Source organism: Sinocyclocheilus rhinocerous, unplaced genomic scaffold (genome assembly GCF_001515625.1).
Source record: "Sinocyclocheilus rhinocerous isolate Xijiao unplaced genomic scaffold, SAMN03320098_v1.1 scaffold377, whole genome shotgun sequence".
In the NCBI taxonomy this organism is placed as follows: domain Eukaryota; kingdom Metazoa; phylum Chordata; class Actinopteri; order Cypriniformes; family Cyprinidae; genus Sinocyclocheilus; species Sinocyclocheilus rhinocerous.
Window position 1 is genome coordinate 1,294,119 of NW_015633195.1, and position 17,766 is coordinate 1,311,884.

General features: G+C 39.1%; 1 protein-coding gene across 1 annotated transcript in view; it reads left to right on the plus strand.

The window, feature by feature from the left end:
* LOC107743888 (cytosolic carboxypeptidase 6-like) overlaps window positions 1-11,124 on the plus strand; it is a 60,923-nt gene extending 49,799 nt beyond the window's left edge. The window contains exons 3-4 of the mRNA XM_016557340.1: window positions 10,849-10,973; window positions 11,044-11,124. Of these exons, the coding sequence (XP_016412826.1) occupies window positions 10,849-10,973; window positions 11,044-11,124 (206 nt within the window). The remainder of the gene's footprint in view (window positions 1-10,848; window positions 10,974-11,043) is intronic.
* The last annotated feature ends 6,642 nt before the right edge of the window (window positions 11,125-17,766 follow it).

Genomic DNA, 17,766 nt, shown 5'->3' on the forward strand with positions numbered 1-17,766 from the left:
TGTTGTGCTGCTTAATATTTTTTTGGAACCTGTGATACTTCTTTTCAGGATTCTTTGATGAATAAAAAGTTAAAAAGAAGAGCATTTATTAAAAAAAGAAATATTTTCTAACAATATACTACCGTTCAAAAGTTTGGTGTCAGTAAAGTTTTATTCTTTATTTTTTTGAAAGAAATTAAAACTTTTATTCAGCAAGGATGTGTTAAATTGTTAAGAAGTGATAGCAAAGATTTATATTGTTAGAAAAGATTTATATTTTGAATAAATGCTGTTCTTTTTAACTTTTTATTCATCAAAGAATCCTGAAAAGAAGTATCACAGGTTCCAAAAAAATATTAAGCAGCACAACAGTTTCAGCACTGATAATAAATCAGCATATTAGAATGATTTCTGAAGGATCATGTGACACTTTATACTGGAGTAATGGCTGATGGAAATTCAACTTTGCATCACAGAAATAAATTATATTTTAAAGGATATATACGGCATGATTACCGTTTTTTTCTGTATTTTTGATCAAATAAATGCAGCCTTGATGAGCATAAGAGACTTCTTTAAAAAACATTACAAGTCTTACTGATCCCAAACTTTTGACCGGTAGTGTATATATATATATATATATATATATAGTGGTTAACATTTACAAAAGCAGGAGGTGCTTTTGGAGTAGCAGAAATAGCGGTTTCCCCGGTAACGGCTGTACACAAAGCAGTGCTGCTCTCACAAACGCTAGTTTATCAGCCATTACAGGCAAGATGAAATGAAAATGACATTGAAGCTTTTCTGAAGACAGTCCGTTCCATTCAAAGATACATTCATATAAAAACACTCGCACCACTTTTGATTTTGAAACGTGCAGTGCTCATGTTTATTCAGCGATTTCAGATTCCTGTGGAAAATGTATTTGTGGTGGTCAGTTTTGATGTGGCGTGCCGCCACAAATCAATGTATAGAAAACACTGCAGTGTATGTATCAATCCATCTGTCAGTCCATGGATGTATCTATGGATCTATTGATCATTCTATAAGACCAATAAACCTTTAAACTTTTTTTGCATTTTTTTCAAAACTTTCAAACAAGGTAAATTAGTAACAATTTATAAAATATGAATTTCAATAGACATTGATTTCTTGAATAGATTACCATTAAATTCAAATCTACATGTTTCTTACCTCAATTAATTTCAATTTAATTCAGGATTTGATTTGGAATTTAACAGGCATTTGGAATGGTGCACAACTCTGCTGACGTCATCTTTAAGTTTGTGTCAGGCGGTGTGTAGCGCTTTGATAGAACTGATCAACATTTCATCATTATTTTGTGTTTGTTTTTTTCATGCCTCTCTTAAAGGGGTCATATGATGCGATTTCAATTTTTCCTTTCTCTTTGGAGTGTTACAAGCTCTTGGTGCATAAAGAAGATCTGTAAAGTTGCAAAGACTAAAGTCTCAAATCCAAAGAGATATTCTTTATAAAAGTTAAGAGTCAACCACGCCTACCTAAAACGGCTCGTTCTAACACGCCCCCACATACCTACGTCACGATCTCGGAAGATTTGCATAACGCTTCCCAAATGTTCACGCAAAGAGAGAAGGCATAACTTTTATTCTCGCTGTAGTATTGTTGTTGCCGACGCTACCATGTCGTGAAAACGCTGTGTGTTTTGTTGTGAAAGTGAAACTACTTAGTTTGGCCTTCCAAAAGAGGACGATATCCGCTTCGTCATGCCTAGAGCTGATTCGTGCTAGTCACTGAGGAAATACATCAACTTCGCACTGTGGATCGCCGGATCGGCTTTCACCATAATGTACAGTATGTGGAAAATAATGTGTTTTTTGAACCTTAAACCACATAAACACATTTCATTACACCAAATACACAAAATAATGTTCTTTTTAGCAACATCATATGACCCCTTTAATGAAAGCACCTTCTCTTATTGGTGACCTATTGGAGTTGCCGTTAATTTCACGGTTCCATTGTTCCTGTCTCCTCTTTTTGTGCGCACATCCCATTACAGAACAGTCAGCCTCAGGCATTAGAGCGCACACCAACAGGGAGCATTAACTGTAAATAAACAGGGCAGCCGCCTCCCCAATAGGATGCTACCACCCTGATAACAAACCCCTCTTAGCAGCACTGTTGACCTTCTCTTCGCCACAGGGTCACCAAGGACCCTTCAGCTTCTTCTGTCTTTATCTCCCAAGTCTCCGCAGGAAAGATTATTCTTATTGCCAGGCCAGGGATATAGAACAGGAACTAGAAGAAGAGATAACGAAAGAGAGCAAGGGAGTGTGTTAGAGAAAGATGAAAACAAAAAGGCAAAGCCTGAAAAAACAGCCGACAGGATGGACCGTTGTCCTGCTGGCAAAGCGTCTTTTGTCCTTTGTAGGACTTCATATAATTAACTTGTAAAGAGATAGCATGAAATTTGAAGTGAATTCTGTTTACCCACTAAGGACTCAACCGTACAGCTAACAAAATGATAAGGCAAGGAATGAAAGGGAAGGAGAACAAAGCGGTACATAATCTAAATCTGGATTTAAAGGGGTAACAACGTTAACCCTGCATTCTTATAAATGAGATGAAGAGGGAAGACCACAGTTGATGGTGGTGAGTGGCTCTTTTAAGAGAGTGCCTCCAGGAGTCTGGGGCTTCAGAAAAGCTGGCATGTTTCATGGCTTAGATCGATGGTACAATTTAGTACATTTCACAGTGAATGCCTCCCTGTGACCTGCCGACTGTTATGAAATGAACACACTTGCTTTGGGCCCTTTTTTATTCGAGCAATACCGATACAAGGGCAGCAAGAAAATTTGAACCTTTTCAGATTCACTGGCCCCTTTATCACTGCTGCCAAGCGTGTGGGCTGCAAAGCAAAGGAGTAGACGGTCTATATTTTGTGCCGCTTAGGGTTTAACATATCCATGCTGAAAGATAGATGTCAAGCAATTACTACTGTTGCATTTATTTCCTGCCCCATTTTTGATAAAATGCTAATTTGTGTGATTATTTTACTATTTAGTCCCATTTTAATGACAGTCTAGTGATTTGAGAGACATTGTGTAATTTATGTAATTAATTAGCATCTAGAGGCTGCTTAGCTTAAAACCCACATTCATGCACAGCACGGCCTTCTTCATGGGACTGCTGGAATGGCGATGTAAATAGCGCTAGCATTGTGAGGAATGCTAGTTTGAAGGCTTTTACAGTTTTGACACCTGTTACAGAAGATCTGAGAGTTAGAGGTCATGGCTCTATTCTTGTCCTGATTTAACGATAAAGATGTGAAAAAGTTTAGCAGAGATGGAGAGAGAGAAAAATAAGGACAAAGAGAGAGAGAAAGAGAGAGATTGATATTGCCTCAGTGACACTTTGCCTTTAGACAGAGGGCAGGAAAAACTGCATGAAGTGAGTTTGGCTGAAGGTCTTGAGCCAGATACCTTTCCTGGGGTTTGAATCAATTCCAGCTTTATCAGTTGTCCGTGTCCAGGTATTCTCACCCGTGGGAGAGTCTGATGTGTTTTCCAATAATGAAAAGGAGCACATGGCAAAAACACATTTAAGAGGTGGCCAGTCTCCAGAGTCACTTCTAATTTCCAATGCAGTTTGTAACGGAAGAAAAAAAAAACTTTGAAAAGGTTGAAAGATATCTGTGTCCAATGCCGTTATCAGTACCTGGGATGCTCTAAACTAACCACATTACCACATTTCTCATCAGTAATTAAAGTACAGCTAGTCAGTAGATAACAGATTGTAGTTGATCTTGTTGTTCAAATAGATGTTTATTCCTATTATTTATTGTTTTATAATCAGCTAGTTTGCATAACATGGTGACTTTATCTAAGCTACAGTATATGAGTATCATACTATGTTTTACCATGCATATTTGAATGAAACAATCTGTCTTATAATCTGAATTTACAGTGACTAAACTTCACTCCTCCATTGCTTATTCTACTGTATCGCTCCCTTTTCAGTCTCTCAGTTTCTCCCTGAATGGTCCTTTTTTCTGGTCGTGGGTTGTTAGGCAGCTGTGAACTGCAGAGTGTCCCATTGTTCTGGATGAGCAGGAGGACTGCTCTAACTGACCAGGCTTGTAGCTCTGTAATGGGATTAGCCAAGCCATGTTCCAACTGAATGCCAATGTATGACAGATCTACCCCCATTCTGTTTTTCTCCTTTTTCTGATTCTGATTCTTTCTCTTTCTCATTCTTTTTTGAATATCGTATAGCTCCTAATTTTTCTGTATATTATATTTTAAATGCAGAAACAAAACATTAGAGAAATGTATTATATTGTATAATTTTATATTGTTTCAGAAGTTTGGTAAAAGGTCAAATGTTTTTGAAAGAAGTTTCTTAGGTTCACCTATGCATTTATTTGATCAGAAATACAATAAAAACAGTAAAATTATAAGATTCTACACCATATGAGGCAGGGCTCGCAAAATTTCAAAATACCTGGTAGCCCAAATAAAAAAATACCTTTTTTTTTTTAATATAGAAAATCAGATAGGAGTTTAAATGTCAATCCAAAATATTTTCAATACACAAATATCAACAAATATGAAGGAAGGAATTTTATTTCACTATTTACAGGGTATCTGCAGAATTTTTAAAAATAAATTTAAGGCAATTTATGACCCATTTTAAGAGCTGCTTATTTGTTTAGATTTTTAGAAGGCACATTAACTTCTTTCTCATTTACAACTCTGTGTTTGCTGCGTAAAAACATGAGTTGATATTTGCATTAATCTGATTCTGACCATTAACAGCAAGAAAGGCTTACTGGAAATGCAAATTCATTCTCTGCCATGAGGTGGCGCTTTAGGAGCGCTGAAATATTGCGGTTTCCCTGGTAACGGCTATACACAAAGCAGCTCCGCGCTCATAAACGCTGCTTTATCAGGAATTATAGGTCAAATGAAATTAAAATGCCAACGACACGTTTCTGAGGACAGTCGATTCCCTTTAGATTAGGGATGTAACGGTATGAAAATTATCACGGTTATAATGACCAAAATTATCACGTTATCAGTATTATCACGGTATTGTTAAAATGTGCTGGAGATGTTCAAAAAGTACCGACACATAAATCACTTCAAGTTTTATATTTAAAAATCAACAAACAACAAATAAAATGACTTTTTATTTGCATAATCACTAAAACAATAACATTACCAATGATGTTAGAATTTTAAATGACAACTTGACTGACAACTGTTTAATAGCATGTTGAAATATCTAATGTAAATGTTCAAATAAAGCTTTGAAAAAGTTTCATAAAAAGGTAAACCTCACATTTCAGCCTTTAAATAAAGAAAATGTCAAAATGATAATTGATTAATAAATGATTATATGTATTTTATCGGTTCCATAAATAATTCTAGATAGCTTATCTGAATTGTTTAAATGTGTAGAATCCACATAAGCTTGTTTTTCATCAACATTTACAGCAAGGCAAGCAAATTCGGTCCGTTTTTGTCCAGACAGAAACTGCACACAGGCTGAATGTAAATATAAGTCTCTGTAAATCCACTCTCTGACACTAGGTGGCGCTTATGGAAAAGCTTATGGAAATTAGAGCTGTTTCCCGTAACCTCCATGGGCAAAGCAGTATTGCGATTAAGAACACTTCCTTTAGGTATTACATGGAGCGAAGATGAAAACAAAATGCCATCGAATCGTTTCTGAAGACAGTCAGAACCTTCAGAGGTACATTCATATAATTAATTCATTCATATATTAATTTGTATAATTCTTTTAAAACTTCCCAGCTTTTCCGCCCTGTTTTCACTCAAAACGAAACTACTCTGCGTGCTGTGCGCACGTGAGACTGTTACTTAAAACTGTGCTTTATGCTGGATAGTATTTATTTATCGCGAGTTATTCAAATCGCGGTAATCTAATATGGTTTTAATGAAAATTTAAGGATGAAACGGTAATACTAACCGTGGGGAATTTAATCATGATTTATCGTCAAACCGGTAATCGTTACATTCCTACTTCAGATACATTAAAATAAAGACATCCGCGCCACATTTTGACTTGAAACGTGCAGCGTTCATATTTATTCAATGACATCATTGCCTTTTGAAGTTTAATCCAGCCGTATCTCGACTCTTGTCTTTCCGTCCCCAAATGTAAGAGCTCTTGAAATTATAATTAAGACATATCTTATACCATTTAACGTATTTAAAACTTTTTATGGCCTTAAGTTTGATACAACTCACTTTAGGAGTTTTTAAGGACCCGCGGGAGATCTGCATTTAAGATAGCCCGTCGGGCAGTGGTGATACATTTTGGTAGCCCGACTGGAAAACACAATAGCCCCGGGACGTCGGGCTAGCGATTTTGCAAGCCCTGTGAGGTGTTGAACGCTAGTCATAAAAACCAAAGAATATAACTAGAAAGAAAAATCAGTTGAGAACCAGTGGAGGCCAAGTGTATGTTTTAGAAATAAGTGTCTGAATTGAACAGCTGGAAGGAAGGAACAGAGAGGTAGCTGAGTGGAGACCACCTACATGCTTCTCCAGACAGCAAACACATTACATTAATATGGATTCTCCATTTGCTTTTCTCTTCTACATCTATAACGAGGTTAACCACATGAGAAACACACACTCACACAATCACACTTACATATACACTCAAACTCAAACACACACAAGCCACTAGATAAGATGATTCAACCTCCCACTCTTTTCTCTATATGGAATGTTTATTTCAGTTTGCTGATAACAGTGGGAATTAACTCCCTATAAATGAGAAAGTGTCTCTCCTCCCAGCAGCTCGGCGGTGTTGTTCTGCTGAGAGCAAACAGGCTATAAAAACAGCACTGCCTCTATTCCCATTGAACTCCATAGAGTTCTCCTCTGAGCTGAGCTTGTTGCATTATTTGCTAAAAAACCCAATTTGTTAAATCCTAAGCACTGCATCATAAAAGGCTCTTATGACGGAATATGTAGATGAAATTTTCAAGGCAGTTGAAACATAGGAGAATTTGCTTGCATTATCTTTTTCCTACTCTTTCTTTCTCTCTTTTCCACTCTGTCCTTCTGCGCGCGCACACACACACACACACACACACACACACACACAACGCTATGTTAAAAAACAGTCATTGATTTTTCCTCCCCTGGTTATACATTGAATTATCTGTGTTGTCAGTGAACTGTCATCCAAAATGGCATTCATCCTCCACGCTGTGATGGCCGGACCTCTCCTCCGGTGTAGTATTTATGCTTGTTCAGGGCTGACCGAAGCATTGTAGATTACAGCTCATCATGGTCTGACTGGAGTCAGGCACCATAAAATTAAAACTCAAATCAATGGTGTATCATATCCTCTCCCATCAAGCTGAGCAGAGACTTGTTGCCCTGAAGCCCTGAAGAGTGTTTTTCTTTTCTTCATGGAAATATAAGTCTGTGAAACATTATATACCAAATGAAGATTGAAGGAAAATTAATCAGATGTTTGCTGCTAAATCAGCATTTTTGTGTGCTTATGTTAATATTAAAATTGTGTGTATCAAAAAAGTTGAAAGCATGCTTGAATAAAGTAATGATTGAGAGTTAGAAAGTTACCCAGCAATGTATTTGAATAGGCAAACTGCAGTGGATCTGTCAGCACCATGGAAAGCAGCTTCATTCTTCCATCTATGGAGCTGTCTTAGGTGCTGAAAAGTCAGGTTCTGAAAGAAAGGCAGTTTGATCTGCTATTTAGATTCAAAGGGTTTGTGTGTTCTTTGGTTTGTTTGTACATGACTCACTTTTAATCCTTAAGGAAAGTACACCTGTACTTGTGAGCATAGTTTTGGGAGGTTGGGAGTTAATGCGGGCATGTTCCCCCTTGAAATTATTTCCCCACCTCAAACCATGAGTTTGAAAGTCTTGTTTGTTTGTTTGTTTATTTATTTATTTATTTAGAGGCTGTTATATTTTCACAAAACAGTCAACTTTTTAAGTAATTGTGAAAGTAGATTACAAATTACTTGCAAAATGTTTTTTTTTCTTCGCTGTACGAAAGTGCTTTTTTTTTTCCACAGCTCAGTCTGTTGGTTTCATTATCTGTGACATGAGATGTAGCCAGGTTCCAAAATTAACCAATGCCAATTGCAAGTAAATTAAGAACATTTAATGACCGGAGCTATTTATTTCTGGCACTGTATTTTGCATAATTGTAGTACAAAAAAAGTGTTCCTATGAAAACGCAATTATTTCGCTGTTTTTTTTTCTTTGCATATTTGTGGCAACAAACATTGTAAAAGAACATTGCAACACTTCATGTCTATGTTGGCTTGTTGATCATACACATATGGACAGTCATCTCTTACAAGTATAGTAATACAAGCACATAAAAACATCTATGATTTTCCAAGTTTTAGCATTTCTTCTTGTTTTCCTACTAATTGTAGCTTGTATTACAATCACATGAAAACTATGAGAAATCTCATCTCATCCAATTAAACTCTCACAATTAAGACCAGATCACTGGATCACTGTTACTGCATGTCGTTGGACAATATTTGATGCTAAAAGTAGCATAAATGGTTAATGTGCTGGAATGGATGAATGATGAATTAGCATGCACATCTGTCTGGAACAGGTGCAGCCACCAATCTCCCATTCTCTCCTTTCTCTTTCTCCTCCAGTGACTGGCTTAGCTACTGATCCTTTCTCTCTTTCTCTGTGTGGTTGGCTGTTGTATAAAAAATACATGTTAAAGCTGTAAAACAGATGTTATTTGTGGTGTAAAGTGTGTTTGACTTGATTCTTCTCAGTTGCTGAGAGCTGCGGTGTGGAGCCCTATCACTTCTGCTGGAAGTTCATGTCTGTCATTCACGTTAAGATATGAAGGGGAATGTGAAATGGCAATACATCTTGTTTTTAGCTGCCCTGGAGGTTTTGAACTATAAAACTGATTAAATTAATCTAGATGCCTCATTTAAAGTGGATGTGCAGCACAGTTCTATGGTATACTGGTACTAAAATAATACCATAGTACCAAAAAAAAAGACAATGTTACGATATCTTAAGGACATTTTTTTAATCATCAGCATTTTTTTTTCCATAGACAGAACTTAACATTATTAATTATGAGATGACTCTTAAATCATTCTTATTAATTATTGAATTAATTGATAGCCCTAGTTTAATTTCATTAGTTGCTCAGGACTGTTTATTAATGCAAAGGGAACAGGGGCTGGTATCAAGTTCAAGTTCAAGTTCAAGTTTATTTCTAAAGCACATTTAAAAACAGCTCAAAGCCGACCAAAGTGCTGTACACTGTCAATAGCACAAATACAATAAGTAAAATATAAATAGCATAATGTCAAAATACACATAACATGACTATTACGAAATCAATTAATAAACGCCAAGGTAAAAAGATGAGTTTTTAGACAAGATTTAAACTCCGGTAGAGTGGAGGCCATTCTAACATGAGATGGTAAGTTGTTCCAGAGAGTAGGACCAGCCACTTCAAACGCTCTATTTCCTCTCGTCTTTAGATGAGTGCGAGGGATCTGGAGGAGAAGTTTTTCCTCGGATCGTAATCGTCTTGTGGGGATGTAGGGATGAAGTAGGTTTGTAAGATAAGGCGGAGCTAGGTTGTTCAATGATTTGTAGACAAGTAGAAGAATTTTAAACTCAAATCTGTGCTGAACAGGCAGCCAATGCAGGGATCTCAGAATGGGTGTAACATGATCAAATTTTTTACACCCCTTCAGAAATCTAGCTGCTGCATTTTGTACTACCTGTAAACGAGAAATTAGAGTTTTTGAAATGCCAAAGTACAGCGAGTTACAGTAATCCAGCCGTGATTTTTTTTACTTTGGAACTTTTCTTCTAATGTTTATTACTGAGACCCAACCAAAGAGCACCATCTGGGATTATTATGAGGTCCTTCCAACAAGTAGCATGTTTTATATTAAAAAAATGTTTATCTTTAAATGTAAAAACATCAAGCCATTTTGTGTGTTCTGTATGTATATTTCTCAGGTGCACGATTGCTAATGGATTTAAACCAACAACCCTTCAGTTACCAGCCTAGATCTTTAACTACTGTACCACACCACGATATTAACTTTATTAGTAATTAGCTTTAGCTTTCCTTTCTTTGATATTCCAAAAAATCAGTCATTGAAGCTAAAGATGTTAAATGGAAATAAAGGCATCAAAATTCAGACAGTATTTGTGTTGCATTGTGGCGAAGTATTGTTGCAGATTATCAACATTTCTCTGTATTACTTTACATGGTGTGAGGAGATTCCGTGTGTTCCCATTAGTATTCTTGTTTAAGACTGAACTTTATTACTTGCCATTTGAAATTTGCTGGATAATATTTTACCAACAAAGCATTTTTCTGGTTTGTTATTATTTATTTGTTTGCGGCAGCCATGTTGAGGCTTGTTATTCTGCGATCTGCTACCAAAGCTGTCTAGTCGTCACCTGAGCGACTGCCAAGCGTCTCGGCTGACTTCCTCCATCCCACCCAGTAAGAGTGTGTGTATGTGTGTCAAAATCTATGGGGAAAGAAAAGGTTAGACCGCAACACAGTATTTTATTTACCTTTACATAAATGGAATACTGTGAACACACAAATATCAGTAGGATCTCAAATGAGTTATAGTCCATTTTATTAGTCTACAGGGAAATCTCTCCCAGTCACTGCTGTCTGTGTTGACATATATATGTCTGCATGGTTAAACTAAAGAATAACACATTTTGAAATATTGTGTTTCTGTATGCATATATTAAAGCATATCATAGAGCTACTGAATAGATTCAAGGCCTGAAATTAACTTTGGAAAACTTCTTTGTTATTCTCTCTGTCTCTCTGTAGGTAACCTGGGCCGTGTTGACTACATCAGTGAATTTGAGTTTGATCTGTTCATCAGGCCTGACACGTGTAACCCTCGCTTCAGAGTGTGGTTTAACTTCACAGTGGAAAACGTTCGAGAGACTCAGGTGAGCCAAGACCTTCACAGAGACTCCTTACAAAAAATAACTCATCTGAGATGTTCCTATCATTTTTCAGGCTTGGATAAAGATGTATCCATGTTTCAAAATGAAAACTTGCCGAGCACCACATGCAATCAAAAACGGGCTTTCGCACTGAAGGGGAAATAAATGAATTTAGGTGCTTAAAATCAAATTGATTTTGATGCCTGGGGTCTGAGGAGTTAAAAACTATGACCTCCGTTTTATCTGTTTAAGAAAAGAAAATTTCATCATACTAAAGCCTACATTTTTGTATCAGTCGATCCATAATGCACACACTCACTTTCAGAAGATGTTACAAAACACATCTGTTGATCCACACATAAAATGTTATTCAGTTTTTCTCAGTTACGTGTCATGTTTGAGTTACACATGGACCTTTCCATTTCATTCGGATATGTTTATAAAGGTCACTCATTGACCTTTGCAATAGTTGCCTAATAATCTATAAAAACGCCTTTCCATCGAGTGTGCTACTGCTGTCATACTTGGATTTCTGCTGCAGGAGATTTGTGTTTAAAAGAAAGTGACTTTAATCAGCTAAAGTGCCAATATGCATTTCATCTGGAGAGCACCATCAATCTGTACCCAATACACTGGAAGAAAGACGCAGTGACCATTAGAACCATTGGGCAGCCGTTCAGAAAATTAGCAGAAATGTATAAATTATTTTAAGAAGTTATATATTTAAAGGAAAAAATGTGACACATGTCTTTATCGGGAAGTTGAAACTTGAAAAGGATGAACTTCACACTTTCATCCTTAGAGAATCCATTGCCCCTGGTTTTGTGGACAGGCAGAGTGAGTTTGCGATGAGTTTGTTATGTGTTGTCTCTGTTCTGGCAGAAGGATAACATTCCGCTGGGCTCCGGTGTGACGGAATGGTGGTCACTCCATCTGTCAGTAATTAGCTCTGAGCTAGCTTCCACCAGGCGGTGACTTCCACACTTCTTTCCCTGAACCCAGGCTGCATGAGCAGTGCAACCAGATGCATCTCCCCCTCCCTCCCTCCTTCTTCTGTTCATCCAGCCTTATGAGCTGACTCTTTACTCTCATTTCTATAGAATGGGGCTGCTGGACTAGTACCTCACAGCATTACACTGTAGTAAGTTAGTTGTCAATTGGCAGATACTTTTATCTATGTATTATAGCAACAATCCCCCCTTCAACCATGAGTTTAAAATCCTCATGAAAGCTAAATTTGAGTGTTGTTTTTTTATTTAATGTCTGTTAGTTTTTTTTATGTTAGTGTACTTTTAAAAAATTGACTAAATGAAACATTAGATGAAATGATCCAAGGCACTTCTTCTAGTCCAAATGTGACCAGCCAAAACAGTAATAAAGGCTTTTAATTTTTTTTTTACTTTGGAACTTTTCTTCTAATGTTTATTACTGAGACCCAACCAAAGAGCACCATCTGGGATTATTATGAGGTCCTTCCAACAAGTAGCATGTTTTATATTAAAAAAATGTTTATCTTTAAATGTAAAAACATCAAGCCATTTTGTGTGTTCTGTATGTATATTTCTCAGGTGCACGATTGCTAATGGATTTAAACCAACAACCCTTCAGTTACCAGCCTAGATCTTTAACTACTGTACCACACCACGATATTAACTTTATTAGTAATTAGCTTTAGCTTTCCTTTCTTTGATATTCCAAAAAATCAGTCATTGAAGCTAAAGATGTTAAATGGAAATAAAGGCATCAAAATTCAGACAGTATTTGTGTTGCATTGTGGCGAAGTATTGTTGCAGATTATCAACATTTCTCTGTATTACTTTACATGGTGTGAGGAGATTCCGTGTGTTCCCATTAGTATTCTTGTTTAAGACTGAACTTTATTACTTGCCATTTGAAATTTGCTGGATAATATTTTACCAACAAAGCATTTTTCTGGTTTGTTATTATTTATTTGTTTGAGGCAGCCATGTTGAGGCTTGTTATTCTGCGATCTGCTACCAAAGCTGTCTAGTCGTCACCTGAGCGACTGCCAAGCGTCTCGGCTGACTTCCTCCATCCCACCCAGTAAGAGTGTGTGTATGTGTGTCAAAATCTATGGGGAAAGAAAAGGTTAGACCGCAACACAGTATTTTATTTACCTTTACATAAATGGAATACTGTGAACACACAAATATCAGTAGGATCTCAAATGAGTTATAGTCCATTTTATTAGTCTACAGGGAAATCTCTCCCAGTCACTGCTGTCTGTGTTGACATATATATGTCTGCATGGTTAAACTAAAGAATAACACATTTTGAAATATTGTGTTTCTGTATGCATATATTAAAGCATATCATAGAGCTACTGAATAGATTCAAGGCCTGAAATTAACTTTGGAAAACTTCTTTGTTATTCTCTCTGTCTCTCTGTAGGTAACCTGGGCCGTGTTGACTACATCAGTGAATTTGAGTTTGATCTGTTCATCAGGCCTGACACGTGTAACCCTCGCTTCAGAGTGTGGTTTAACTTCACAGTGGAAAACGTTCGAGAGACTCAGGTGAGCCAAGACCTTCACAGAGACTCCTTACAAAAAATAACTCATCTGAGATGTTCCTATCATTTTTCAGGCTTGGATAAAGATGTATCCATGTTTCAAAATGAAAACTTGCCGAGCACCACATGCAATCAAAAACGGGCTTTTAAATGAACTAGTGACTTTTTTTTTTACACTTTATTACACATTTATAATCAGTGAGGGCCTTTTTTATTTTCATTTTTATTTTTTACTGTTGTAGTCCCTTAATCTTGCCGATTGTTGTTTGTAAGAACATACACTAGTATTTAATAATGGTCTTTTTGAAAGGCATCTCTTATGCTCATCAAGGCTGCATTTATTTAAAATATACAGTAGAAACAGTAAAATTGTGAAATTTAAAACAACTTTTCTATTTTAATATATTTAAAAAAATATGAATTTATTATTATTATTATAGAAATGTATTCCTGTAATAACAAAGTTAAATTTTTAACAACCATTATTCCAGTCTTCAGTGTCACATGATCCTTCAGAAATCATTTTAATATGCTGATTTGGTGTTCCAGAAACATTTCTTATTATTATCAATGTTGAAAATGGTTGTTGAAAAAGTACAGCATTTATTTGAAATTAAATGAATTATTAATTTCTTAATTAAAAAAACAAACAAAAAAAAACAAGAACAAAAAAAAACATACTGATCAACTTTTCAATGGTAGTGTAGTTCTGTGAGAAAAATGATAAGCTAAACTTAGTTTTTAAAAAAAATACAATTTCATGGCTGTTACATGGCTGTTGTTGTTGTTGTTATTATTGTTATTATTATTATTATTATTATTATATTGGGACCTGCACATTTTGTCAGTTTATAACTGTGAAATATTATTCAGCATTTAGTCTTTTTCTGTACATTCTTTCTATTATGTTGGTGTAATGTTGCAACGTGAAACACGTTGTAATGCATGTGACTTTTGATGAAACTGTCCAGAAGTTTTAAATGTGATGAAAGATTGAAAGATATTTGGGGCAGTGAGGTCTGCCTGTCATTATCACATTGATGATATGCCAAAAAGTTTTTCAAGTGTCACCCACACGCTCCCAAAGGCAGACAATTAGCAGCCAAATAAATTCATCCCTTATGCTGACGTGAATCCTCAGCAGATTGGATGACTGATGCTTTAAATGACATCTCAGGCTCCTGGAAGAATCAATATCGCAAATGAATCTTAAATCATGCAGGCTTACATGAATTTAAATAACTTTTTTCTGCAGAAGCGTGACGCTCAAGTGCCAGTTCATGCCTGTAATCAATTTACAGAGACCTTGTGGTACACGTGTCAGGCGCACAGATTGGTTTATATACAATGTCATTTATGGATGATTGAGTCAAGTTATCTCTGAAATGAATACATTTCTTTTTTTTTTCTCACATGGTTTGAAATATCACATGACAAATCAACAAGTGGCAGTGTTCTCCCCAAAAAACACAATGTGTGCAAGTTAAATTGACGAACTTCACCTTGTTGTCGGGCTTCAAGTCTGTCTAGCTCTTTTTTCCCCCTCCTGTCCTCTTAGCTTGTCACTGCGCAGACAGACAGTATCCACTCGTGAGCTCAGGACATTGTCATTGGTGGAGAGGAGTGGTCACATGCCACAGTGATATGTGGGAACAGAGGGCGTGTCCGCCGGACAGGCCAGCTGGCTGGGCCGGGCAGCAGTTGTTTAGTTTTGTTAACGCTGGTCGCAGCCTCATCACGGCTGTCATTTTTGTTTAATAGCTAGAGGACGGTTTACACTAAGAAAGGAGGGGCGGAAGGAGGACATGCACGCTATCTCACTGATCTTAGATACCTACACGCAAGGATTGCACACACCGAGGACGATATGAGGAGGGACGAAGAGAGAGCTGGGCTGTTATTAATAGGAAGTGCTTTACAAAGAAATATAAAGAGAGACAAAATATAACGTGCGAGAGAGAGACTAGATGAAAATGCGGGATGCTGTTGCCATCTTCTGTAGTCTGGCTCTATCAGCCCATCTCCCTGCAGTGGTGTAGTCAGCGCTAATCAAATTTGATGGGCAAGAGATGAATGGAAGCCCTAGTCCAGGAGTCTGATCGATTTTAGGGCCAGATACCACTCTGCATCCTGCGCCAACAGGATATTTGCTGCTATGGCAAAAAAGAAAAAGATCAGGAGGGGAAACACACACACACACACACACACACACACACTATACACACTATACACGCTACAGGTGGCAAAAGAGAAACATTTACACTATTAGCTTCAGAGGTGCTTTGTTAATGCCGGCTCCACCCTCCCCACTCTCTCCCGCTGTCACCACCTTGCCCTCTGTCTCCGTAATCTTTTCTCCATCAATCCAATTTCCGTTTAAAACGAGGACTAGTGTGAATTTAATCTACTTCAGTGGGAGGAGGTGGGGGCGGTCGGTTGGTTTAACAGAATGGAGTTTGTTTGTAAGGGTCGTTTGTGAGAGAGAGAGAGACCTGCAACACGTATTGGGTGTTTTTTATTTATTTATTGAGGCTGCCACTGATCACAGCGTGAGCATAAAAAGGCATCCTGTGCAACGCATACCAGCTTTTCGCTTCGGAGCCGAGCGACAACATCGTTCTACTCCTACCAAACTGCTTCGTGTGTGACGAGTCTAGCGTGCTCTAGGGAGCTTTTTGTGTTGGCGGACGGCGCTTCAGCGGTGGTCGTTCCTGTGTCGAGTGGGTTGCGCACTTCAGGCTGCACTACCCCCTGTCGTGCTGCAAGCGGCCATTTCCCCTGTGCGTCATGGGTGCGTCTTTGTAAAGACAACGGATCGTCTTTTTAAAGATGCCGTTTCACCCGTTCGTTTCTGTATGCGGTGGTCGTTACCTGGTGCCAGGTGATGGTCACGATCGCTGCCTCACGTGTCTGGGCATTAAACACGCTGAGGTGGCGTTCGCGGATGAGTCATGTTCCCATTGCGGGAAGATGACCATCTCGGAGCTGCGGGCCAGGCTCTGTTTCCTCCAGGGGGGCGGAGCTCCGTTGCCTCTGCCTCGAACCAGTGTTCGTCCTGGCGGCAGCCAGGCGAGGACTACTTCGGGCAGTAGCACAGGCGGTCTGAGGGTTACAGTGGTGGCAAACTACTCAGGGAACCAACCCTCGGGGGACCATCGCTACTCTAGCGCTTCACAACCAGTTGAGCCGCCAAAGGAACGCGCTGCGCCCTCTTCAAAGAGCGTACCAGCGGTATCCTTCGGTGCTCCTCCCGACGACCGGATGTTGATCACTGAATCAGAGGGAGAGCTCTCTGGAGAGGATGATTCGGCTGCGCTGCCGCCCTCCGGGACGGAGGCAAGGCCTAAATCGGATCCGGAGCTGTCGGCTGTGCTTTCCCGGGCTGCTGAGAGGGTAGGGCTCGAGTGGAAACCTCCACCGCGTAGGTCATGGACGGCACCTTTTACTGCTGGTTGGCGTTTAGCCAACGCTATGGCGTTACTGCAGGTTCATCAGGCCAAGGTACTGAAGGACCTGCATGAGGGTGGTCACGATCTGGAAGTTCTGAAAGAGCTCCGAACCGCTACTGACCTCACGCTCTAAGCGACGAAGGTCACCACAAGTTTTCTGGGTCGTGCGATGTCCACACTTGTGGTCCAGGAGCACCAGGAGTCTGGCCGACATGAGGGACGCCGACAAAGTTCGATTCCTCAATGCCCCTGTGTCCCAGACCGGCCTCTTCGGCGACGCGGTCGAGAGCTCTGCCCAGCAGTTCTCGGCTGCACAGAAGCAGACTGAGGCGATTCATCACATCCTGCCCTGTGGGCTGCTGCTGACTCCACCCGTCCGCCGGCCGCAGCGCCCCAGCCTGCATCCGCAGCAGCCTCGAACAAGCTGCGCCGTGGAGCTGGGCGTAGGCAGGCCGGCGACCCAGAGAGGGAGGAAGCTGCTCTTTGGGGGATGGTGAATGCACCTCTCCCTCCCCCGGAGGAGGGCCGGGTGGAGAATCTGTTGTTTTGTTTTGCCCCGGCGTTGTCCTCACGGTCAATGTCACCCAAATTCGCGACAAAAGAGCAGTTTTCTCTATCTCTGGGTCCCAAGAAGGCACGGAGAGTCGCGGATGGATCAACTCCGAACCACACTCATCCTCCTCTGTCACCAGCAGGAAGCAGCGGGTGGTTCGAGAGCGTCAGCAAAGGCCGTACTCACGCACCCTTTGCCAAACTGTGGAACCAGGTAAGCTTTGCACCGCACACTCAGACCCCTCTTTGGTCCGCTCACAAT